This window comes from Gopherus evgoodei, chromosome 7 (genome assembly GCF_007399415.2).
Source record: "Gopherus evgoodei ecotype Sinaloan lineage chromosome 7, rGopEvg1_v1.p, whole genome shotgun sequence".
Classification (NCBI taxonomy): Eukaryota; Metazoa; Chordata; order Testudines; family Testudinidae; genus Gopherus; species Gopherus evgoodei.
In genome coordinates this window covers 99,244,037-99,270,458 of record NC_044328.1, presented here as the reverse complement: position 1 = coordinate 99,270,458, position 26,422 = coordinate 99,244,037, and the positions used below count along the sequence as shown (strand labels likewise).

The following is a 26,422-nucleotide window of genomic DNA, read 5'->3' as shown; positions in this document are numbered from 1 at the left end:
AGTCTGGATCTGCAGACACCAAGAGATGGAGAATCCCCCACTTCCCCTGAGAGTTTGTTCAACGGTTAACCACTCTCTGTGAAAAATGTGTGCCTTATTTCTAATATGAATTTGTCTGGCTTTAACATCCAGCCTTGGTTCTAGTTCTACCTTTCTCTACTAGGTTACAGACCCCTTTAGTAAACTGGGATTTTCTCCCTTAAAGGATGTTTACACCCTAAGCCAGGGGTTGGCAACCTTTCAGAAGTGGTCTGCCGAGTCTTCATTTATTCGCTCTACTTTAAGGTTTCGCATGCCAGCAATACATTAACTTTTCTTGACGGTCTCTTTCTATAATATATAACTAAACTATTGTGGTATGCAAAGTAAATAAGGTTTTTAAAATGTTTAAGAAGCTTCATTTAACATTAAATTAAAATGCAGAGCACCCCGGACCGATGGCCAGGACCCGGGCAGTGTGAGTGCCACTGAAAATAGCTCACGTGCTGCCTTTGGCACACGTGCCATAGGTTACCTACCCCTGCCCTAATCAATTCACTTCCCAAATCTTTTTTTTGATAAGCTATACAGACCCTTTAGGGCACATCTACACTGGGTATGCCTACCATCTTAAGAGTATGTCCCAGAACCAGGGCTCCAGCCCCACTGAAGGTCTACACTGGAATTTTACAGCCCCACTGCTCAAGCCCCGCAAGTCTGAGTCAGCTGACTTGGACCAGCCACAGGTGCTTAATTGTAGCATAGACATACCCTAAGTCTCTCCGTGCATGTTCTCCAGCTCTCAAGTCATTTTTGGGCTCTTTTCTGCACTCTCTCCAATTTTTCAACATCCTTTTAAAAGTGTAGACATTTTAGAAGTGTAGAACTAGACACGGTATTCCAGTATTGGTCTCACCAATGCCACACAGAGATAAAATCACCTCGCTCCTACTCAACACTCCCCTATTTATACATCCAAGTAGATCACATGCCAAGCAAGAACTGGCCTTGGAGACCAACACAAAGTGGGTCTCAGATTAAAACAGAGATTTTCTCAGGAAATTCAAAGAACCAAATTAAAGTGAACTAAGATGTGGTTATTTACCCAGTTGACCCAGCCCAGCTACAAGAGACTGACTATCCCTTGAGAAATTTCTCCCATTTTCTGAACACAGGAGATAGACTGATAATATAATAATGACTATTCTCTAATCTCATGCTTCAGCCCTGCATGGATTAGAAAGGAATTTTTTCCCTCAATACACAATTATCTATTTTGGTTTTTTTCCATCCTTCTCCGAGATCAGCCCCTGGAGGGCACCCATTGGGGTAGACTGGCACTCTGAGATGGTTCAGAGGATCCTGTGTATTTCGCGCCTGGCTGATGTGTCTTGCCCAAATGTTCAGGGTCTAACTAATCATCAGATTTGGGGTTGAGAAGGCATCTTCGCCCAGGACAGACAGGAAGCAACTTCAGGTTTTCATCTTCCTCCGCAGCATGTGGTATGGATCATCTACCAGGATCATCTGGACATGTCTCACCTAATTAATTCCCTACCATTAAGCATTGGTGGCACCTCCCTCTCTCCTGGAACACACAACAGTTTAGCTTCCTGAGGACTAAAATGCTTTGGTTTAACTGAAGTCAGTGTGGCCATTGCAGGGGTGACTGGCTGAAATTTAATAGCCTGTGCTATACAGAAGGACAGACTAGATGATCTAATGGTTCCTTCTGGCCTTAAAGTCTATGGAACTGAAAAAGTAGTGAACCAGCAGTAGTAATCACCCAGAAGATCTAACCCACAGGAGGATTCTCATTAAATTATTTCCAGACAACACTGCGGCAGCATTCGAGGACCTGCTTCAGGGCTCTTCTGACCGGTCTACTGTGAGACTGTAGGAAGTGTGTGCTGCCTATGTCAGTGCAACTCCAGGGAACATTTCAGCTGCTGTCATCAGATAGGGTCTAGATGATACATGATGGCAAAATTGCACATGGTGCTGTCTACTCCAAGCTCTTGGCATTGTTAGCACCAGTGGCAGTGAGACAGTGGGGGGAGAGGGAGGTTTGGGAAGGGTTGGGCAACCAGGCTAGGGTTTTCAGAGCAGGGAACCAGGTACCCAAGTCCCACTGAAATTCAGCTGAGTTCCCCTAGGCTTCTTTGGAAATCCCAGCCCCTATTTCTTAACACTATGGCAACATGTTCTGTAACCGTGTTGCCTGTGGATATATTTAGTATTGAATATGGTTTAAAACATGATCACAAGCATTAATGGTGACAGGCCTTTACAGCGAACATTGGTGTATCAGTCTTCAGGAGAAATTCATAGGGCAGACTCAGCACAGTCAGTAGGACAATCCACAGCACCATAACTCTCATCCAGCTGGCACTACCTTGGCTTTGCCCTTGCCTCGTCGCTTTGGCGTATCCTCTTCATAGTCTTCATCATCCAGATCATCCAGGAAGTCATCGGGTTCAAGGATCCGCTGTAGAGGGGAGAGGGTTTATTGTAGGGGGAAAATAACTTGGCATGGTTTGGGGAAAGAAAGAAATGGAGAATGGACAGGGATGTTAGAAATTGGCTGAGGGACGTTCACCAGAAACTACAAACACATACAGAGGAGTATGTGACATATATGAGAGGGTGGGAATTTTCAGGTACCTTTTACTCCCAACCACACCAAAGAGAAGGCTGGTCTTGTGATTTACAGAAGCAGGCTGTGATTCAGGAGACCTGGCCCTAAGCTCCTGGATCCACTACAGACCTTGGGTGGGTCTCTCAGTCCCCAATTCCACATGAAACTTTTAATTCGTGGCTAACTAAGTACCGAGTAGTTATTTATTTTTTAAAAGGTGCAGGAATTTAATCCAGGAGCACATAAAACATCATAGCCAAGAAGCTTATTGCAGAACAGACTTGGTGATGAGAGAACTGCAAAGCCAAGCAACATTGCTCATCCCAAACTGGGAGCTACTGGGAAAGGTCATACAAAAGGTCCTGCTAGGAGAGTAGGAGAGAAAAATTATTATGGAGCAGACTCTCCATTCTCACCATAAGAGGAAGAGAGACAGAAGTGATGCCTTCTCCTTTAATGCATGTTTAGATGGAGGAAGTGGGGATGATACAACGTGTAGCATATTTTGCTATCCCCAACGTACTTATAGAGTATAAGTAATGGTGGCTAATTATGGATTACTGTGACCACCATCCATCGTGGTCTCATTGTTTGCTTGTGTTCCCCTAGTCTGTTTGTTGTGTCCACCTGTTTTCTCTGGTCTTACACTCAGACGTTAAGTTCTTTGGGGCAGAGGACATTTCTTTGCTCTATATTTGTACAGGGCCCAGGCACAACGGGCTCCTAGGCACTATTTACATGACAAATTAAATGAGATTATTCACGGTCTTAAAGTTAGGCACTTGTTAGATTGCGGCCTTAATCTCTTGGTGCCACAGTACCCTACCAGTAAAATGCAGATAATACTTTCTCTCTTTCGACCCAACCCTTTGCCTGTCTTGTCTACATAGAACTTTTCAAACAGAGATTGTCCCATTACCTAACACAATATGTGCACAACACCTGAGAGAAAGGGGCCCTGATGAGGCCTCCAGATGCTGCTGTGATACAGGGGAGGGTGGGGGGGAGAGGGGATCAATCCCACGCAAAGGATATATAACACAGACAACATAGTAAAGAGTGCCGTATAAAAGCCTAGAATGAAATACATTGTTTACACTGAAGTTCCTGTGATAATACATTTCTCTAGCACCCTTTGTCCCTATATGGTGCACAGAGGGGGATTGCTTCACGCAACACTAAGTTGTGGAATGGAACGCAGACTCTGATTGTGGAGAACTGGGAAACTTCTGATTTATTTTTATCAAAGAATGCATGACTCAATTTCCTCTCTCACCTTATATTGTTGCCTACCAGGTTTGAAGGGGTTAAACTTTTCTCTTGAAAGAAAGACAAGCAGTACAGTGACTGAGGGAAAGTCACTAAGCATAAATGAACTATCAGAAACAACCAACATCAAGGGATAATTACTGCAATTCTCTAAAGATCCCCATAATATGGAGGGAAACTGCAGAGACTGGCTTTGACAGGTTCCTGAGAACCAGCAGACAAAGAACTGAGAAATGTACAGAATGGACAGACAGCCTGGTTTTTGTTTTTTGTTTTTTTTCTTTTTTTCTTTTTTTTTTTTGCAGGGGGCAGGGGGTTGTGTCACTCTTACTGATTATAGTTTCACATCAGCTCTTAGATCCAAGAGGAACAAACCTTGATGAATGGTTGAAACATACCAGGGTCTCCATGTGGAAGATGGATAACACGTCATAAAAAAGCATGGGTACAAGGTATTTATGGTTTTCAAGATATGTTTTTTGTGTAGTGCAGGAGCTACACTACACAGCAAGAGCTGAATTAAACTTCAACTTGCTATGGTAATCAGAGTGAGTTTCAAGAGGAAATTGCAGCTTAAAATTTCCAGAAAGAAGGGAGAGGAATGCAGGTTCCTGCCCCAAGAAAGGTAATGGGTCAGGACCTGAGTGGAGATGTCCTAGGACAGGCCACAAAGGAGTCAGAAGTGCAGTTGCCTTGGTTACTGTGATATCGGTTTCACACTAGCCCACCAATTTCATCTGGAGTTACTCCTAATTTACACTAATCAACCCCAACAGTTTAGGACAAGAGTAAGAATGCATCTGCCTGAAAATGTACTGGGAATGCAGGAGGAAGAATTGGATTTTGACCAAAGACCTCAACTCTTATGGAAAGAGCCATGGGATATTTCGGGACCAGAAAATATTTTGGAATTGAAGGTCCTACACACAAACTGTATGCAACTCAATTTATCTGCCTGAGAAGGATAAAGAACAGAGCCAACCCTCCCGGGATTTGAACATGTACTTCCAAGTCTTCCATGTACTTAACAAGTCTTCCTCTAAGGCTGTTTAACATAGTTGCTCTGCAGTGGAGCCTAACGGATAGAGCAGTGGAATCAGGAGACCTGTGGTCTTATTCCACTGACCTACTATGTGACTTTGGACAAGCCTCATCCCCACTTGATGCCTCTGTTTAAGCTCTTCAGTGCAGGGACTGTATGTTTGTTCAGTGCATGGCAGTGGGGCCAAGCTTTTAGTTGGCCTACAGCAACCGAAATAACGAGTAGTAATCACTATAATTTGCTCTGGTAACCAAGACCCATGAAACTGGAACATTTACAGCAATGCATTGCATCTGTACTGAACCAAGGAAGTTATTGCCAACCTAATATTCAATCCACTAAACCATCCTCTCTCACGGGATCACAAAGGAATGCCCAAGACAATTATGCAAAAGAAAATACCCAGGCAGAGGTGGAAGCAGTTTTACACATGTAAATCTGCAAAATTTTCAGCTGGAAAATTCCCACCCCGAACCCTCCTTCCAGAAAAATTAGCGTAACAACAGGTAAAGGATAAGAACAAAATGCATGCTGAAGACATTTTCTTCATTCAGCTCCAATCCTTACTAGGCTTGTAGGGCCCTGGTATGTGAGATGTTCCTGGAGGTCAGCCAATACATTTAATATAGATTCAGCAGTTCAATAGGAGATGACGAAGAGCAGAGTCCACTGTGGCTCTGAGGGCTTCATTTACATTTCACAGAAAATTCCACGTCCCTTATGGGAAAAAAGTTCCTAGAAGCCAAAGTTAATTTGCAATTGGGGTGGGGAAGGGGAGAAATCTTTAACAAAAGAGAATAATATTTGATGTTTTACAAAGGGAGACTCTAGGATTCCCAGGATCTTAACTTCACATGATAGCAGGATTAAACATGCATTGCAGTGATTGCACAAGTTAACAGAGGAGCCTTACACATGCTGCCACAGTTCACAGGCAGCCCTGGACTCTGGTCAGAGCCACCTAGTGGATAGAGCACTGGACTAAGACTCAGGGTTCCAGTCTCAGCTTTGCCCCAACCTGCTGGGTGATCTTGGGCAAGTCCCTGCAACTCTGTGCCTCAGTTTCCCTACCTGTAAAATGGGAATAATGATACTTACACCTCCTCTGTAAAGTAATACTGATGAAACATGCTATATAAGAGCTAGGTATTACTTTTGTTATGTTTAACATGTTATATTGCAAGTGGGAGCATGGGCTAGGACACAGGGCTTAGAATCTTAATCTCGAAGAGGTGAGCCATCATGCAGAGATTAGGAAGAAAAGAACTTTGGTGTAATGTAATTCAAAGCATGGCACCAGCTCATAAACCCCAGCATCACACCACAGCTGTGGAATCAATCAACCCAGACTATGATGGAAGGTTTGAACCCCATACCTCCTTTTTGCAGAGGCAAACAGAAGGATCAACCCCAAGGTTCTTGTAAACTGGCCATCTTGCGCTGTGAACGAATGCACACCAGATTACATCAGCAAGGGTAATAACTGAACAGTAGCGCTCCAAAGCATAGAAACACCATATCTGATACAGCAGTGAGAGACACATCAGTGAGCACAAAGTGCTACAATGAGTAGTAAGGGCAACTCAGTAGAGGGCCCTCCTCCAAGTCAGTGCTGATCCCAGTGCCTCAGTAAGATACCAGGGCAGTGCTGGGTGAAAGGTACAGTGTGGGTGACTCAGCAGAGGGTATTCCTCCACATTAGTGCTATTGACCCCAACCCCCACAGAAGGAGGCACAGAGTTACCATTTTTCAGATGACAAGGAAAATAAAATTCCCATTGCTTATGGGGCATTACAGGTCCCATGGAATTTTGTATAACAATAAGGGTGATTATCCTGGCTAAATCCCAACTCGGGTAATTCCATTCTGCCTCCCTTAATCCCCTTGCAGTTTCATTTGGATACAGTGTTCTTTGCTCCCGCTCTAAACTTTTATAAACAGCCACTGCATTCCATGCCAGGGATGGCTTCATGTGAGGGGTGGCTGAAAGTACCCCATTTTGTGATCTACTGACGACAGGTGCTTGCAATGAGGCACAAAAATCCCACATTACCAGGAAAAGGTTAATGAGCTGCTATAGGCTCAGTCAGCCCCCTCTGCTATATCTGCAATAGGTGTCAGTCTCAGAGGGAGGAGCTAAAAAGAAAAAGCCCAGCTCTGTTAGGAGCTGGATGGGAAGGAGAGCAGACCTCCAAGCTCTCACTCTGTAAGAGAAGTCTGGCTGGGACCAGGAACTGACTAGAGATGGCTGCCTGCCAGAACCTCCCTGAAGAAAGGTAGGCTTGACACAGGACTACAGTTCTGATTTGCTACCTGTCTTGCCTCTGGGTACTGGGTAAGACTAGTACAAATAATGCCCTGACTGAAGGGGGCGACTGTTAAATAAAACCTTTGTGTCTTATGCACCCAACCAAGGACGCGGCAGCGAGTTGTCATGAGATCAGGAGCGAACACAGTGCTATGTAAGAGCTAGATGATATTATTATTATAACAACAACATAGCCACCTCTTGCCTATCCTTACATGGATATAGTGAGGGCTTGCTCTCGTAAAGGGCTTCCATAAACTTGGATCAAGAATAATCAGCTGAAGAATTCACAGCCAAGGTGCACCAACTCCAAGCCAAAAAAAACTCACTTCAAAAGAAATGAACAAGTCTCGCTGCACAAGTATCTATAAATGTAAAACCGAGTACACATGGCTCCCCATAAAATAAGGCTGCAAGAAAAAAACAACTTAAGCACCGAGTGAACATCCTCATGCTACCACAAAGGTGGGATTAATTGCTGTTGCACCACAGCCATGTTAGTCAGGACTGCGGCAATCAGCTGCAGATTGAACTTGTGCCCACAGGTGGGAAGTAAAGTAGTGACTACAGTCACAGGGCTTCTGCTTGAGACAACACACACAAAACAACAAATCACCAACCTGGGCTCCAGAAGGAATAAAAGGGAGAACAGGGCTGGAATGGAAAGTGGTTTCCAATTACTTCATCCTGGGAAACGCATGACTAAAAGCCCTAATTAATTTTAACATGTTCTTTATCAGTTATAAAAAATAGCATCATGAAGTAGGCAGTAGCCCTACTGTCACCAGTGTTCCCTCTAATTTTTTACGTCCATGTGCAGAATGCATTATGTGCACCAATATGGAGGTGATGTGTGACATATCACCTTGATATTGGTGCACATAACAAAATTCATGTGATGGGGCCAGGGATGAGGGGTTCAGGGTACAGAAGTGGGCTCGGAGTTGGGGCAGAGGGTTGGTGACAGGGTGTGACGGCTCTGGCTGGGAGTGCAGGCTGGGACCAGGGATGAGGGGTTTGGGGTGCAGGGTGCCCAGGGGTTACCGTGAGGGGAGAGAACTCCCCCCAGCCTTCTCCCAGCTGCGGCAGCTCCATGCTGGGGCCGGTTGGGAGGGGCACCTCTCCTCACCATGGCCCTGATCCCCTGCACAGGGCTTAATAGGCAGCTGTGCAGCCACATGGGAATTTAGACTGTCAATTGGATTATTTGCATCCAACAAGGAAGAGCAGAGCTGCTGTTTACCTAAGTATGAAGCTCTTTGGGGCAAACCGATACTGATGATGATGAGGGCCCTGTAAGTACATACACACACCCAAATTTGTAATGTAAAAAATAATCCCTTTCAGGGATCTTTTTCCATTGTAACACAGCCAAAAAAAAAAAAAAAAAGCCACGAGTACAGTTCTTATTGTCCTTTTGCAGATCTCTTAAAATTACAACTCCAATCTTACTGCAGATTACACAAATGCTCTGATTGTTACCAATGGAAATTTTTTAAACAGATTTTTTTAGAGAGTGCTTTGTAATTTCCTTGCTTGTTCTCAGGAAATGGGAACATTTATTTCTCTGTAAACATCCCGAAACAGAGCAAAAAAAAATCAGTACAGGGAACCCTATACTGAAACTTTGTTGTTTAGGAGGCAAAAGGCAGTGGGGTCAGTGGGGGGGAGTCACAGCGTCGTACAGTCCATGATATCAATCATGATAGTGTGTTTTAATTGATGTCAGTTCCTTCCTTACCCCGCTTTTCTTTTAAGCTGCTAGGGACTGAGAACTTGCAAGCTAAAACTTTGGGCCAATGCAAAATAACACAGCTGAATTATTACCACCACCACCTCGTGCTTCTATAGGGCTTTTCATCAGCAGATCTCAAAGCACTTTACAAAGGAGGTCAGTACCACTACCCCCATTTTATAGGTGGGGAAACTGAGGCACAGAGCACTGAAGTGACTTGTCGAAGGCTGTCCAGCAGGCCAGTTTCAGAGTCAGGAATAGAACCCAGTCTTCCCGAGTCCCAGATCAGTGCTCTACCCACTAGTCCACACTGCTCTTATAATACGTCCCTCCTCCACCAGTAGTCAGGGCAACAGCGGTAATACATTCACAGTAATAACAGTAGCTAGCTCTAATAGAGCAGAATCAGTGGCAGAGCCAAGAACAGAACCCAGGTCTCTCAAGTCCCCATCCAGTGCCCTACCCATGCAGCCTCTCTATTAAGTCAAAATGGGGCCCCGATAAAATGAAAGTTCTCTTTTTCTACCATCAGAAAGCAAATCCAATAGTTCACTGCACTCCTGGCTTCCTGGTCTGCCACTGCTACCTCCTGCTCCCCACACCCAATGGCAGGCTCCCACCAGGGGTTCAAAATTTTGAGTGCTCAGTGGTTCCCTCCTAGATCCAGGACTTCATCCTCCGCCAAAAGGACACACACACAAACACCCCCAACCACAAAAGCAGCAGCTAGAGAGGAGGGGCCTAACAAGAGAGAAACGGGGCGGGGGGGGCGGCAAAGTGTGTTTTGTTTGTCTTTAAAAGTGAGCCATTTGTGTTTTACCATGAAGCTCCCTCTTGCAGCATAGGGGAGAACGCCCTTTCTCTGCCCTACCTTCCGCGCACGGCTGTTGGTGACAGGGAACTCGCTGAGGCTGTCGTCATCGTTGCGCGGGTCTGGCAGGCTGCGTTTCTCCAGGGGATCAGTCCTCAGGAGAGCCTCCAGACTGCTGCCATCCTGGGAGATCAGCCCCTCTTTCTTTAAGGTCTGATCAGTGTCTGTAGAAAGGGGAAAGAAAACGATAGCCAAGAGCTTAAAAAAAAGCAGAAGTCAAGTGGGTTCTCTGTGCTACTAAGTCACAGCTACATCACCAAATCAACTAACTGCATTGTTGCCGTGCTCGCTCCTGCCTTAGGCTTTCCTTGGAACTTGTGTTTTCTGCTTTCTTGTGCAGAGGCGCCCTCTGATGTTTATTGTCTGAACTGCAGATTCTCTGTTGCCTCCTGGGGTCTGCCTAGCAACAATGCCTTTTTCCCTTTCTTCCTCTAGCTAATCTTTTAAATGTAAAGTAAACCAGAAAAACCACTTTATTTGCATGTGTATTGTGCTGGTACTTGACTCACAATTGGAGTGCTATTGTCTCACAAAAGACCCTTAATAGTTCCTTAATGGTTCCTTGCTTAAAATGCAAGCCAAAAACTGCAAGAGAGAGCAGAAAAAAAAATTTCTCTCTGGTTCCTTTTAAAACCAAACCCTCTCTGCTTAAAAGCCCCTAGCAGAGAAAAGAAAAATACATTTCTACTGGCTTCTGGATTCTTCTCTCTATCCCACCACTACCACGTCATAACATTTTTTCCAGATCTGGACTTTAGCGTCCAAAATATGGGTGTTAGCATGAAAACCTCCAAGCTTAGTTACCAGCTTGGACCTGGTAAAGTGCCTGGCGCACTGTGGTCTCCCCAAAACCTTCCCAGGGGGACCCCCAGACTCAGATTCCTTGAGTCTCACAACAAAGGGGAATAAACCATTTCCCTTCCCCCCTCTGGGTGTTCCCTCCCTGGGTTCCTGGAGAGATATATAGAAGCAAGCTCCATGAATCTAAACAGAGGGACTTCACCCTCCCTGTTTCCAGTCCTGGAAACACAAGTACTTCCCCCGTCACCCAGAGGGTATGCAAAGTTAGGTTAGTAAATCTAACACAAAGAGATTTTCTCCCCTGACTTCTTCCTCCCACCAATTCCCTGGTGAGCTGCAGACTTAATTCCCTGGAGTCCCCACTAAAGAAAAAACTCCAACAAGTTTTAAAAAGAAGGCTTTATATAAAAAAGAAAGAAAAGGACATAAAAATGGTCTCTCTGTATTAAGGTGACAAATACAGGGTCAACTGCTTAAAAGAAAAATGAATAAACAGCCTTATTCAAAAAGAATACAATTTAAAACATTCCAGCAACTACACACATGTAAATACAAAAGAAAACAATATAAACCTTATTGTCTTACTATTTTTGTACTTACAACTTGGAAACAAAAGATTAGAAAGCCAGGAGACAGAAAGATCACTCTCAGAGCCGAGAGGGTCAGACACAAGACAAAGAACAAAGAACTCACACCCAAAACTTCCCTCCACCCAGATTTGAAAAAGTCTTGTTTCCTGATTGGTCCTCTGGTCAGGTGTTTCAGGTTACTCCTTTCCAGGTGAAAGAGATATTAACCCTTAGCTATCTGTTTATGACAGGGAGAAAACACACCCATGGTATCAGCACAATTTGGAGATGTAGTTAGGACCTGTCTACACTGTGGGACAGAGTTATCTCAGGTATCAGGAATGTTGCAACTGGGTCCTGCAATAAAATTGATTCTGTAGGACAGATGGGACCTTGAACTGCACTGGCACTCTGAAAATATCATTACAGTTCTTCTAGTCCAGTAGCACAATCTACCTGTCATGCCCATAACCATTTACTCTGGTATCTCCACCATCCAACTGCACTGGATCAGAACAATGGATCAGTCTAGCCTGCTACCTTTCTACTCCCTGTAATGCTGAATCAAACCAATAGGTCCATCTAGCCTGGTACCCCACCCCCTATCCCACAATGCTAGACAAAACCAATGAGCCCATCTAGACTAGTATCATCTCTCCAATACTGGCCATCAACAGGTGTTCCTAAGGAAGATGTATTCCCTTCGAAATACGCAACTCTGCAACAACATTTATTTGGGGGGGGGGGGTATTTTCCCCAAGACCAGATGCTTAGTAGTTTGCTTACATCCCAAAGGACAATGGATCTTTATGTTTATCCTACCTTGGTGCTTCCCAAACCTGGGGGATATCACACTGGTCTAGAGAGCCACGAGGTAAAAAACTGGGGCAAGCTGCAGAACAATGATCTACTCTAATTCCCCACTGAAAAGGTGTCCATGTGGGGTAAAGCCACAGATAGCTTCTTCAAACATACATTCCCTCCCTGCTCCTGCAATGGTCCCAAATCAGCTGCCCACAGGAGCAGAGCAGCTCAGGCGAGCAGAGCTAGCAGTTGACTGCTCAAGTTCTCGTTATGTAGAGCTCAGCCACAAATGCCACAACCCATACAGTGCCAACAATGGTGTAACTGTGGCATTTATGGAGCTCAGCAGTGCCAAGAGGTTATTTCTGACCATGCTCTATGCAGAGTTTGGATGTGACATGGGTGAGGCTGCATTGTCAACCCGAGAGAGGAACATATGAACACAGAACTGGAAGGGATCTCCTTCTGGGTCATTGAGCCCACTCCCCTAATAACTGTATTGCGAGCAGAGATCAGAAGGAGGGGATGTGTCACCTGGTTTGATGGAAGGGAAGGAAAGCCTCGGATCCTCAGGAGGGTGAGCACGACGTTTTTTCCGCCAACGGCGAGCTGGGTAGGAGTAGAGCTGGCCAGAGGCTAAACCTTTAAAACACAAAAGAAAGCCTGAAACCTGATATTCTCTGACAAATTGGTGCCACAAAGCGATCATTATAGGCACTGCCTTTGAAATCAATGGGGATTGTGGGTAACCCCTGCACCCCTCAGGATAAGACCCCAAGTTATTATTAGTATTACAGAAGCACCAAGATCAAGACCCCATTGTGTTTGGCACAATCATATAGCAAGAGAGATCTTATCACCACAGAGTTTACAACCTAAAACAATACATGGTAGAAGGGGGAAACTGAGGTACAGAAAGGCAAAGTGACTTGCTCCTGGTCACCCAGCAGGTCATTGGCAAAGCCAGGAACAGACCCCATGTTTCCTGATTCCCAGTCTAGAGCCCTATCCCCTGGATCACACTGCCTCTCTGTAAAATGGGATAGATACTGGGAGCAAAACTTAGCTGCTAAGAGCCAGCATTCCATTTCACATTGTATGAGAGGTTCAGTCTGTATCAATGCATAACATACAGAGTGTGGTAAGATGAACTCCTGAAAGAAAGGCCTGAGGGGAAGCTTCTACCAGCAGCTGCATGTTTGCAACCAACATTTTGTTTCTTAAAACCACGGTCAGAGGAACCTTCAAAGCTGCAATCTCACAATTCCTCCCACACACACTGAAAAAGGCTGAGACACACCTACAAAACACTGCTGTCTAGCACTGCTTAGGCCAGCTAAGATTTCTGCTACCTCTGTTCACATTATTATTGAAATTGCAGTAGCATCTAGGAGCACCAGTCATGGACCAGGACCTCATGGTGCTAGGTGCTGTACATGGTAGACCAAAAAAACAGTTCCTGCCCCAAAAAGCTTCCAATTGAAGTATTTTTATAAGCCATCCTTCCAATCAATCATCACCTCATTTTGTCTGTTTTGTCCTGTGATACAATCTGGGTATGCTCTCTGGAGCAGGAGCTATCTTTGCAGCTTGTCCACGCAGGGAATAGCACAATGGGGCCCTGATTCTTGATTGTGGTCCACAGGTAGTATCATATAAACACCATCTCACATATTTCCTTTTCCAGGTTAGGGGATGTCAGGGCTTTCTCTGCATTTCCTAATACAGAGTTAGGTTTTAAGACTAAATGTTCCAACATAATATTCCTCATGACTTAAACAAATTTGTATTGTCAAAGAGCTGTATAAAATAACAAATTTACAAAGATGTTCAGTATTACTATTCCTGTTTTACAGATGGGCACAGAAGGGACATGACTTACCCAAGATCACCAACAAGCCAGTGGCCAAGCCAGAAACAGAACCCAGGTCTCCTGAGTTCCAATCCAGCGTTCTAGCCACTAGGCCACACTGATCCCACATGTATTGATGAGCTCCTAAGTGTCCAGTTCTGATCCCAGGACACAGAGAACCTGAATATTTTCTCAGGTTCATAGCAGGTTAGTACCAGAGTCAGGCAGAAACCAGTAGCCCCTATTTTCAGTTGCCATGGTTTATTATTGAGGCACATTCTCTACTCAAAGACAGGAAGGGAACCCAGAGATCCTAATTCTCACTCACCTTGCTATAATAACTAGACCCAACTGCCTTCCAGATTTGTGACTAGAGTCCTGACTACCAGTTTCCCTGCTCTAACCACTACACTCCATTGAATACAGAAGGCTGCTGAACTTATTTATGCAAGACAATAAACAGGTATGTCTTCAGTGCTGTGCATGATGGAAGATAGGTGCAACAGCAGCTGAGGAATGATAAGTGAACTGTAAAACAAATGTACTCCTGTTGCTTTGAGGCAAACAGCTTCTCCATCATTAACCAAAACCAAATAGCCTTCCCATTCCTTCCTCACCTAAACACTTACAAAGTGCAGCAAGAGTTATGCCCATGTACCACAGGGTGAATTGGCCCTTTAAGGGATTTCATCTTAGCCCCCACCTGTGACTTATCAGATGCCTCCCAGCTGGTGAGGTAAAATGCCAAGAAACAAGCAGTTCTCTTCATACGGAGAACTGAAGGACCATGGGTCATGGAAAAGACTTGGAAGGCATGTTTGCCACACAAGCTAGGGGAAAGACTTGGCTAGATACCCCTCCTCTGCAGGCAGCAGCAGATACCTTAGGAGGGGCCAGGCCTATCTTGACTGATGTTGAAATCTATTTGAAAAATTAACGCATCCCTGGGAAAAGGAAATTAAATACTGAGATACTGGCGGGAGCTTCACTGACACACTGGTTGGTGAGCTGGCCTGCTAGTTTACACAGGAGTGGGTAAGCTGGGGCAGAGGGGAAGTCTGGTGCTGGGTTTGGCATATGCTATTGTACCATAACAGCAGAAAAGGCCCTACCTGGGCCTCTGTGACGCTTCTCCATCCATATGTAGCAGTTGCTCTGTGCCACTCCGGTCTGCGAGTCTAGGAAAGGCAGCCGGACGCTCCTCTCAGCACACAGCCTGGCGTTGTAGTTGTGGCACTGCTCCATTGCATCTTTGTAATATTGCTCTCCAAGACTGTGGGTTGAGGAAACAGACACTGTGTATTAGTTATTAGGATTACCTAGCTAGCTGCTGTTGCTGCTTGCCTTTCCTGGCACTTTCTAACATCTGTTTTAACACTCTCCTGATGCTCTGGCAGGATTGGATGTACCAAGATAAATCCTGGAGCTATGCCTTTGTAAAGATCTGTAGCCAACTCTGAAGACAACAGAACGGCTGGAGCCAAGCACTAGGGACCACTGACATAAACAAACCATTGTGATATGTTTTGCTCTTGGGGATTTATATCCCTAGTGCAGGACTTCTCAGAAAACTCTATTTAGAAACACCCACCTCGAGACTTTGCACCCTCTGACATTCCATCACCACCACGTAGATATGCCCAATCAGACTTTTAGTTAGAATTAACATTAGGGAGCGGACCAATGACCCATACAGATCAGACCCCTGCAAGAACCCAGCTTCCTGGAAGGTATCTTGAATTACTCCAAGTGTGATACACACCAATCCCTAGAAAGTAAGGATTTCAGACAGTTCTCTGAAAACTTCTGGCATATTTTTCTCAAAGCTGTTTACACTGAACAATGTTCTGCATGAACCACAGAGGCTTCCTATTAATTTTTAGGAAAGTAATTTTTAAGTGTATTATTTTATTTAATATTATTGTTATTAGTTGTCAAGTTACATAGCATTCTAAATCTCACGAGAGTGGATTTAATGCTGGTGCAAATAACCAGCCTATTTAAATCCCAGGATGGTGGGCAGAGCCACTGTTGGCGCCAACCCTCTCCTTCCCTGCCCACTCTCTTTCTCTCAGCTTCACTCCACACCTGTCCTGTACCCCTCAGTCCCTTCACTTTTCATTTAGATGACCCCCCCCCCCAATCAAACTCACCTACCAAAAATTGTGGAACATGTTGTTTGCTGACATCACACCAATTCCTCTGCTTGTGTGTATGATACCCCCTTTCCCATCCTCACCTGTTTGAGCTATTTAGATTGTAAGCTCTTTGGGTCAGGAACTCTCTGCTATTCTGTATTGTCTCTGGGCGCAGTTCCTCTAGGGAGTGTCCACTACCTCCTTAGACACCTTTGAGGAGCAGCAGGCACTGTCTGGGGTTCTCTGCTTGGTGTCCCTCTCTGGTTCCCTGATTTTTAACCACTGACCTCACTTCCATTCCTGTTGTCTCCTTCAAAGTCCCATGCACGCACTTGTGGCCTCGGCCTAGTGATTGCTCCCTCCTTGGGGGGGATGGGGAGGGGGCTTTTAATTCTGGACATGTCTAGACTCATTTGTCCCAGTACCCACAAATAGTACTCTGTGTTTGTGCACTGCCTAGCACAACAGGGCTCCATTCTTGGTTGGTCCTTAGGCACTACCATAATAAACATGATTAAGTAAAAGGCCCACCCCGTCAGATGAGGGACATGCTGCAGAGCCCAGCACTTACTTGATTACAGGGTACAAAGTAAGAAAGGCAGCTCACAGGGTGAAAATGAAGGATCTAGAGGGATGCTGGGCAGAGAACCCCAGACCCACCTATTTGAATTCTCAGGAATGGTGGACAGAACCCATCAAGAACAAAAGACTCATCCTCTAGGCAAGGGAAGTCCCATGGGACCTAGAAATTGACTGAATACAGAGGACAAGTGAAAAAACAGAAATGGAGATAAAGGTCAAAAGGCACATAATGAGTGAACCAGATGGGGACACAGAGCAGAGAACAAAGGACCACGCTGACACTCTTTGGATCTGAAGCCCTGTTAACCAAGAGTATGAGCAATGGAAGCTGCTCAGAGCCAAACGCTGCTGCTCAACTCGGGGGAGGGAGATAAGTCTCCATGGCTCTTTCAGTCCTTGGCATTTCTGCCAAGAGTACTAGCAAGGGAGCCAATCAATGATATCTGTCCTGCTGAGAGCTGGCTAGGAGGTTTATCAGACAGCCATCATACTGGATTTTTTAAGGCATTGCTAACCCCGCCTGGAGTCAAATGGCAGAGTTGAAAGGCTCTATTACCCAACTGCCAACTCCCTGAGCAACCAATCTTTCACCCTAAATATCATTCCATGAAATATCACAGAATGATGCACTATGTACAGAGGTCTTAAAACAGATGGGTTCCAAGCTACAATTCTCCACAAATAATTCATTATTTCATACAAGACCATTACCTTGATTTATATTTGGGTTTTCAACTACATTTTGTACCAAATTTCTGGTTTCTAAGTGTTAAAAAAGTGGGGATCCTAAGTGGAACTGAGTAAAGGAACCAATCAGCACTTAGTAATTCTTATTACGCTCTGACTTTTCCCTCTTGCCTCTATTTCACCCCAGTGGCTATACTCCCAGTTTAAAAAACTTTGTTGTAGCCAGCAAGAAACCAAGAGACACTGCTTGTTATTGAAGGGTTCTGTATCATGTGCTAACAGTAATGTTAGTGATGGTAAAATTACTTTAGAGAACATGTTAACAGTTGCACAGAACAAGAACCCGAAAGATGATATCCAGCATGTGAAAAATGACACACATCCTGCTTGACATAGCCAATACACACAAAAACATAGCATGCATTTCTTGGGGGGGGGGGAGGATTATCCTCAAAATATTCTCACATCTCTCCTTTTCACCAAACAATTTTTACCATCTATAAATACCAATAAGAAAATTAAACTCTTGCCTTCCATTAACAAGTGAAATGTAAGTCACTCGCAGTCATTAAAAAGCGCACAGTCCTTTTCATGCTCAACGGCCTTAAGCAAATTATAACTCTGGTATATTGTGCCATTTGAATTGGATATAGGATTCCTTCACTTTCTGCCCCAAGTTGTTGTGCAGTGGGGCTGTCATTATCCAACCAAGAAGTAACTGGACTTGAACTGATGAGTGGGGTAATTGCATTTTTGGGGTATTCTTTTATGCAGTGCCTTCCAGAGTAAGAAATCTGTAATGCATGTAAACCTCTGAACAGATTCAGAAGTCCTTAAATATGTTAAAAACCCTGTGGTGCTAACAGAGATTCTCATTTAGATCAAGAGTTGGAGGCATGTATCTTGGAAGGAGGCTTTGAGTTCTCCCTTTCTGCTACTGTGAAGGCAGAAAGATCTCAAGTTTGCCACACAAAGACAACAATAAAAATATAATGGACATAGATTTGCCACAAAAATATGGAGTAGCATTTTGGAGTGATGCCAAGAGCTGTATTTCCATCCCCACATTCAAAATTCAGGAGACCTACCTACATGCTATGTTCATGTCCTTACCCTCTGAGTAAAACATTGATTTGATGATCCCCCTACTTAGAGTCTTTTTATATTGTTACGCTATTCTGAAGCACATTTTCAATATATAGATCCTAGAGAGAACAAAAAATCCAATTCTGCTTGGTAATCAGGTTAGCAAAAACATCAGAGGGAAGTCAGGAACTGACAGGAAGAATACAAGACTCAGATTAAGTCTAATTTTTTTTTTCCCCTTCAAGGATTTTTTTTTTTTTGCGCTACAGCAGCACTAAAGACTCACTTAATTGAATGAGCTATAATTATAGTAATTTCAATGTTAAAATCTTGCCACAAAGTAGCAGGGAGAGGGAAAGAGAGAATTTTATGTCTCTGATGCCAGGAGAGGAAAGAAAGAAAAAAATTAATACATAAGCACAACACCCCTTTGTTTACACACACACACACCCTGACACTTCAATACTGGCTGAAATGACCACATCAAACCAGAGAACATGAGCCAGAGAAGAAAGGCACTCAGGCTGGCTCCATAACACAACTCAATAATTACATACACAGCAAGGAAGCTGCTAGTTTAACAGGATGAACAACAAGACATGATACATGGAAGCTTGTGTCTTTCAGGCAACACATGAGAATTTGCACATAATGTTTCATGCAAAATATCTTGCTGGACATAATACAGAACAAAGACGCACGCTTGGGATGGGGGAGCTGAGATTTAAATATCTCAATCCCGATTTTGATCCAACACCAATGAAGAACAAGATTAACTCACTGAAGTCAGCGGAGTTATATGGAGGAAAACTGATGTAAGCTAAAGGAGAACCAACCCCATTAACTGGGGGGAAACTTTCCAAAAATATTAATATCAATTTCAGATGGAAATGAAACCTCCCTAGCTCCACACCTGCACAACAAAGATTCTGTTTCATCATCATCCTCACTGTTTATGCACAGCACAGAAAGATTTCACAGCCAAACAAGATTACAAACTTTGCTTTTACAAACAAGATTATGTGAGGGATAAAATGATCCACAGAACCAACTAATGATCCACATTCTCCCTATGGGTTTCTGATTGTCAGGTTAGCACTAATCTTAGCAAGTTCAACACCACAAAGCAGTATGTGGCATAAGTCACACCGTTTTTAAAAATTCAGTGGGAGTAAGGAGATCCTGGTTACAGTACTGTTGTCAACCAACACAGTTAAAGCATAGTTCTGTGTTGCAGCAGACTGAATTTCACTATGTGTTAGCCATGTCCCCAGCTATGCTATAGATTTGGACATATCTCCGTTGACAGCTAAATTTCTAGCATAGACAGGAGTTTAAGCTATATCCATACTACAGATGAAACACTCAACCGCTTGCTAGGACAGTTCCCCGATCAGTGCATGTAGCAATCTTTTGCACTGATAACTGATCAGTAAATGATGCTATTGACAAAACAAGTCTCTTCTCCACTTCAGTCTCTAGAAGCAATCAAGTCCACTGGAGAAAGCCCTCCTGGACTCTGAGTTAAAAGACCTGGACTCTATTCCCAGTTCTGCTACTCACATAGAATTCTTGTAACAGCTCTGTACCTCATTTTCCCCCATGTTCGAAACAGGAATAATTCCACCAACTACGCTCCCTTATAAAACACCTTTAGGCTACGTCTACATTTGCAGAGTTTTTGCACTGACAGTTTCACCAGTGATAGTGAACCGGTGAAAGAAAAGCCCTGGTTTGTGTACTTACTTCCACAGACATCAGAGAGTGTTTACATTTGCAGCACTTCCCCCATGAGAGCAGCGCAGGGAAGCCAGCTATCCCACAGTGCAGCTCTCTCCATTTTGACAGACAGGAGGGGAGGTAATTGCAGGAGATCCTGAGTCTCTTCACAGCCTCCTCTCCCCAAACACTGACTAGCTCCAGTAGCTCAGCATTGCTCTAAGCAGGGGATCTTTGGTCCTAGAGCAGTCATTGTCACCTGGACAGATGATAAGTGAGCACTTGCCAAGAAAACAGGAGGGGAAGTTTCGAAGTTCCCAGGGCTCGGGGGTGGATGTCTTTTTTCCTGGCATCAGAGCAGCAGAGATGCTGGCCAGAGTGGTCACCTAGGCACTGTGGGATATGCTCCGGAGGCTAAAAGCTCTGTAAACAGGAAGACTTAGGGCTTGTCTACATCAGAAAGTTGCAGCGCTGGTGAGGGAGTTACAGCGCTGCAACTTTGAAGGTGTACACATCTGCAGGGCACCACCAGCGCTGCAACTCCCTGTTTGCAGCGCTGGCCGTACTCCCGTTTTGTCTCGGGTGTAGAGGATCCAGCGCTGGTGATCCAGCGCTGGTAATCCAATGTAGACAGTTACCAGCGCTTTTCTTGACCTCCGTGGAAGGAGGAAGCCTCTGGTAATCAAGCTGGTTTCCTTTCCCGGTTTGCTCTCTCGGTCCCGGAGCCACCCAGCAAACCGCAGGGAAGGAGACCTGCTTGCTCGGGGTTCCGGGACCGAGAGAGCAAACCGGGAAAGGAAACCAGCTTCGCCGCGGTTTGCTCTCGCGTTCCCGGAGCCACCCAGCAAACCGCAGGGAAGGAGACCTGCTTGCTCGGGGTTCCGGGACCGAGAGAGCAAACCGCGGCGTTCCCGGTTTGCTCTCTCGGTCCCGGAACCCCGAGCAAGCAGGTCTCCTTCCCTGCGGTTTGCTGGCTGGCTCCGGGACCGAGAGAGCAAACCGCGGCGTTCCCGGTTTGCTCTCTCGGTCCCGGAACCCCGAGCAAGCAGGTCTCCTTCCCTGCGGTTTGCTGGCTGGCTCCGGGACCGAGAGAGCAAACCGCGGCGTTCCCGGTTTGCTCTCTCGGTCCCGGAACCCCGAGCAAGCAGGTCTCCTTCCCTGCGGTTTGCTGGCTGGCTCCGGGACCGAGAGAGCAAACCGCGGGGAAGCTGGTTTCCTTTCCCGGTTTGCTCTCTCGTCCCGGAACCCCCCTTGAAGCCGCCCAACAGCGCTGCAGTGTGGCCACATCTAACACCTCTTGCAGCGCTGGTTGCTGTAAGTGTGGCCACTCTGCAGCGCTGGCCCTATACAGCTGTACTAATACAGCTGTAACAACCAGCGCTGCAAAATTTTAGATGTAGACATGGCCTTAGTCTTCACTTGCACATCACCACCAAAAGCATCACCAGGAAGCGCTGTATGATGCTCGTGGAGGTGGTTTTCTTTTTGCGGTGAAGCCAATGAGTTTTTTGCAGTGAAACTCAGAAGCAAGTATAGACGGTCCCACAGTTTTTGAGCAAAAAAGGGAATTTGTATGCTTTAAATGGCAAATGTAGACATGCCCTTAGTCTCTTGGGTTAAAGGCACTACATAAGCATTAAATATTATAGCAATTTTCAGGATGGAAAATTTTCCTAAAGGAGTCCAGAAACAGAATAGGATTCCCCTCAGCAGATAACATGGTTTGGACTGTAGAGTGGGCCAAAGATCAGGAGATGGAGGAATCAAAATCAGGAGAGAAACACATCTTAATGGAAGAGTGAAAATTTTTCCACAGACAAATGGCTGGATATTCTCATTTTAAAATATATAACCTAATTTTTTATTGAAGTCATATCAATACTTTCATACAGTTCAATCTAATAATGCACATTTCTGAGATACAATTAAAACCTAGATGTATGAGCTTAATGCACAAGCTGATTGTATTGATATGTCATTGCTGTGCTTTCAAACACAGACTCAAAATATCAAATAAAGCAAAAGATTTTTAAAAATTGTACGGATTTCTGGCTAAATCCTGCATGTGCAAAACTATCTTGATCCAAGAGGAGAAAAAAGAACAGATTCTGTATCTTTGCTTCTATTCTGAAAAAGCGGACCAGAAATTTGCTCTGCAGCCAATATCCAACCTAATCCCTTCCCAATGGTTCAGTCCATTCTAGAGAAAAATAATAGCCTAATGGATGCAGTCACTTTTAACAATGAGCTAACACGGGTTCAACATGATTTCCCTGCTCAGTGCAGACTCATTTTCCAAACTGTGAGTCATGACTCGCAAGGCAGGGGAGGGGAAGAGGTGTCTTGAAACATCAAGCCAGCAGAGAGCTGGGTAAATAGCAGGGTGAGGGAAGGCAGGAGATCTGAAGGGAGCTTAGCTGGTCCTGAGTCCTGCACTGCCTGCTGGGCCCTCCTGCTGGATCCCATGGAAGCTCCTCCTAGTGCCATTGGAAGCATCAAGTCAACAAGGAGGGGGAGACAAGGAGACTATTCATGGTCCCATTGCAAGGCAGAGAGCAGAGGTGCACAGAGCTGGCTATGTGGAGGCTGGTCCCTGCCACTGGCAGCAAAATCCAAAGGCTGAGAGCTGAAATGAGACACCACCACTCCCAGGATGACAGGGAGCTGTGGTGCAGAGGAAGGAGGGATGGGGAGGAGCCTGAGCTGCCACCCCCGCTGATGCATGCATGCCCAATCCATGCACTCTGGCCTGCAATGGCAACTCCCCCCTGAGATCTGGGGGTGGACCAGGGCTGGATGTAAGAATGGGGAGCAGGGCAGAAAAGTCTGCTCCAGCCCCAAAAGTAGTATCTGAATTGGCATCATTGCCCCTGGGGGTCATGTTAACAGATGTGAGCCCAAAGGTGGTCACAACATGAAAGAATTCAGGAGTCACTGAGATAAACCATTTTTCTACAGGATATTGGAACATATTCTGCTTTCAGTTATACACAAGTAAATACAACACTGCAGACTTTGATAGTTCTCGAGATTTACCCTGGCATGACTGACAATGGGATCTGACGTCAAGTCTATAAATTTGTTTTCTAAAATCGTATTAAAATGCTACTGGAAAGGCAGTATGGTCCAGTGGATAAGGAACTGAACTGGGACCCAGGAGACCCAAGTTCTTTTCCTAGCTCCATGACCTTTAGCAACCTAGTTCCTCCTTCTGTTTCCTGTTCCACCCTTTGTCTCATTTAATTGGATCATAAAGTGTTCAGGGCAGTGACTACACACACTGCCTAGCACACGGAGTCCACATTCTCAGATTTTACCTAATCTATACCAACCATGATTAAAAATATCTATTTTTAAAACAGCTTTAGCCAACACTCACAGTGGTAATTAAACATCCACCATTAGGTTTTAAAAATAGCTGTTCATTTACATTTTATGTTACAAAAATCAACCCCCCCCCAACAGCCCTTTTCATTAAAAATAATTTAATTCCATGCTCACGTGACAAGTGGATAACTTGATACTTATATTTGTTTTTAGACTGAACTAAGAACAGAAAATGTACAAAAAGCCTCACACAGATCAGAAGAACAGGGAAGGTTAGGAGGATGTTTGGCTCAGTTATCCATTATTTAAAAGCATGTTACTACAATACTCTACCGTAATAATCCAGTTACACTGTAGTAACATTTTGGTGCAGTGTAACTGGATTATTACGGTAGAGTATTGTAGTAACATGCTTTTAAATAATGGATAACTGAGCCAAACATCCTCCTAACCTTCCCTGTTCTTCTGATCTGTGTGAGGCTTTTTGTACATTTTCTGTTCTTAGTTCAGTCTAAAAACAAATATAAGTATCAAGTTATCCGTTTTTAGACTGAACTAAGAACAGAAAATGTACAAAAAGCCTCACACAGATCAGAAGAACAGGGAAGGTTAGGAGGATGTTTGGCTCAGTTATCCATTATTTAAAAGCATGTTACTACAATACTCTACCGTAATAATCCAGTTACACTGCACCAAAATGTTACTACAGTGTAGCATTTGGTGCTGTGGATAACAATACTAAACTCTTTTGTAAAGTGCTTTGAGATCTAATGATAAAAAATATCATATAAAATATATTCTATATTTTGGGCTACTACTCTACAATACCTGTACACCTGATAGTGTATCTTTATAGATATCTGGGGACCTACACACCCCCTAATTACTGTGTACCTGTGCACCTCACAAGCATTAATGGATTTTATTCTCACAACCCCCGTAAGAGACAGGGAAGGACAATCTGCTTTTTACAGATGGGGAACTGAAGCACAAGGCATATTAAGGAACCTACCCAGGGATCTGAGAGAAACGCATGACTGAGACAAGAATTCACCCTACGGCACTTGAGGTCCATTGCACTGCCTTAACTCCAAAACCACCCTTCTCTCCCTCTGCCCAAGGCTCAAATGGTATGATTTGCAGAAAGAAAGTGATGCCCTTGTTGCTAAGACTGTCCTTTCTCCAAGGAATTTTTAAGAATACCTGCTGTTCAGTGTGTTCCAGATAATGTTTTTTTGCTCTTCTCAAGTTTGCTTAGAGATAGCAAAGATTTGACAATGTCCAGAGGGGAAAGAAAGAGGAACTCAATCAGAAGCATGGAAATCATATCACACACACCTGGACTTAACACCAAATACTGCTTCCTGACCACAGTCTGCCACATGACAGCCATTATTATGATGTACTGGAGAATCAAAGCAGATTGTAAGCTTATAACTTCAAGAGGCTATAAGCAATGTCATCACAATTACACACAACCAGCTCTGTCAAGGCATACCATCTTTATCCTACCTACCACAAAACCCTCTTCAATTTAAACCCCGCATGCTGGCTGGCTGAATCACCATGATTTTTCAAGTCCAGTTTTAAAAACAGCACTTTTGCTCCTTCACACCAGGTTTATCAAGAATATATGGGGAGCTAGACCTTTTCACACCTGTTGCATCTGAAGAAGTGGGTATTCACCCACGAAAGCTCATGCTCCAAAGCGTCTGTTAGTCTATAAGGTGCCACAGAATTCTTTGCTGCTTTTACAGATCCAGACTAACACAGCTACCCCTCTGATATATGGGGAGCTAGACCTTTTCACACCTTGGTGAGGTTAGGACAATGTAGCCCTTACCATTAGGGCAGTCTTGCAACCACACCTCTCATACCTTATCTTATTCCTAAAATTTAGAAAAGGGGGGCAGGGCTGCTGGTTTAGAAGGTCAAAGGAACTGTAGCCTTTCCAGCTCTCAGCACCTGGATCGGGAGCAATAGTTTGTGCTCCCATATAGATCCCTGGAAAGAGAAGCTGCAACCCCTATTCTAGTCTGAGCCTTGGGGAGGACCCTGTTCCCCACGCAGATCTATAAATGGAGCTGTCTTCTTCCCAGTTCCACGGGGGGGGGGGATGTCTCCCTACTATTCCTGGTGATGCTTTGAGGAGAATGATAATCCTCCCTCATGCTGTAAATTGGGGCTTTGCTCCCCCCACACCCACCCCCCAGGGATCCCATGAGACCATCCTGTGAGGGTGGCCTCCCCCCATTCCCACCCCCAGGGGCCGCAAAAGATCCCTGCTCCTCCTCGCTCCCGGGCCCACCGTGCGCCGGGACCCCCACTCCGCCTGAGGAGCCGGGCTGAGAAACTTTGCGCCTAACAATGAAAGCCCCAGAGCAGGAGCCCTCCGCGCCACCGCCGTTCCGGGTCGCTTAGATTCTCCCGAGGGGAGGGAGCCCAGCCGCGGCCCGGGCTGCTCCGCGGAGCGCTCGGGGGGGGCAGGAAAACGGGGGAGGGAAGAACCACTCACAGCTTCACCACATTCTGTACCACCGCCGCCATCTTCCCTCCGTCGCCTGGGCCCGTGTGGCCGTCCAGTGCGCACGCGCCAAGCGCCGGACGGCAGCTACCAGCTCACCCCGCCTATCCTAGGTTGCGCAAGCGCCAAGGACCGCTTGCCTACCCCTCTCCTTCCACCCCTCCCCTCCGCCGCTTGACAAGAATTACGCATGCGTTGAGGAGAAAATACGCTCCTTCCCCCTCTGTGTCACCAATGCGCATGTGCTATAGCAGAGGCGTACACCTCCGCAATACGCATACGGCAGAGAGAGAGAGAACGCCCGACCTTGTGGTGACCATATTACGCATGCGTAAAAAGAGACACCCCCCCCGAGAGCTGGTTTGGGGCGCATGCGCGGGAGCGCAAAATAGCGGGAAAGTTGAGGAGAGGGGAGAAAAGTAGGAGGAAATGAAGGCGAGGTGGAGGGAGGTAAGAGCGGGAGTAGGGGTGAGGGAAACCAAGTGGGGGG

General features: G+C 45.2%; 1 protein-coding gene across 6 annotated transcripts in view; it reads right to left on the bottom strand.

Annotated features, from left to right (window-relative positions):
- Positions 1-26,014, bottom strand: part of DPF2 (double PHD fingers 2) — a 44,555-nt gene extending 18,541 nt beyond the window's left edge. For 4 of the 6 annotated variants that reach the window (XM_030569411.1, XM_030569412.1, XM_030569413.1 and 1 more), the window contains exons 1-5: positions 25,924-26,014; positions 14,982-15,142; positions 12,552-12,659; positions 9,844-10,007; positions 2,375-2,467 (exon numbers count right to left, since the gene is read on the bottom strand). In XM_030569411.1, coding sequence (XP_030425271.1) covers positions 2,375-2,467; positions 9,844-10,007; positions 12,552-12,659; positions 14,982-15,142; positions 25,924-25,955 — 558 coding nt within the window. In that variant the 5' untranslated portion in view covers positions 25,956-26,014. Of the gene's footprint in view, positions 1-2,374; positions 2,468-9,843; positions 10,008-12,551; positions 12,660-14,981; positions 15,143-16,667; positions 16,761-25,923 lie in introns of all 6 variants that reach the window. The other 2 variants (XM_030569416.1, XM_030569417.1) reach the window with 2 other exon arrangements.
- Positions 26,015-26,422: the final 408 nt, after the last annotated feature.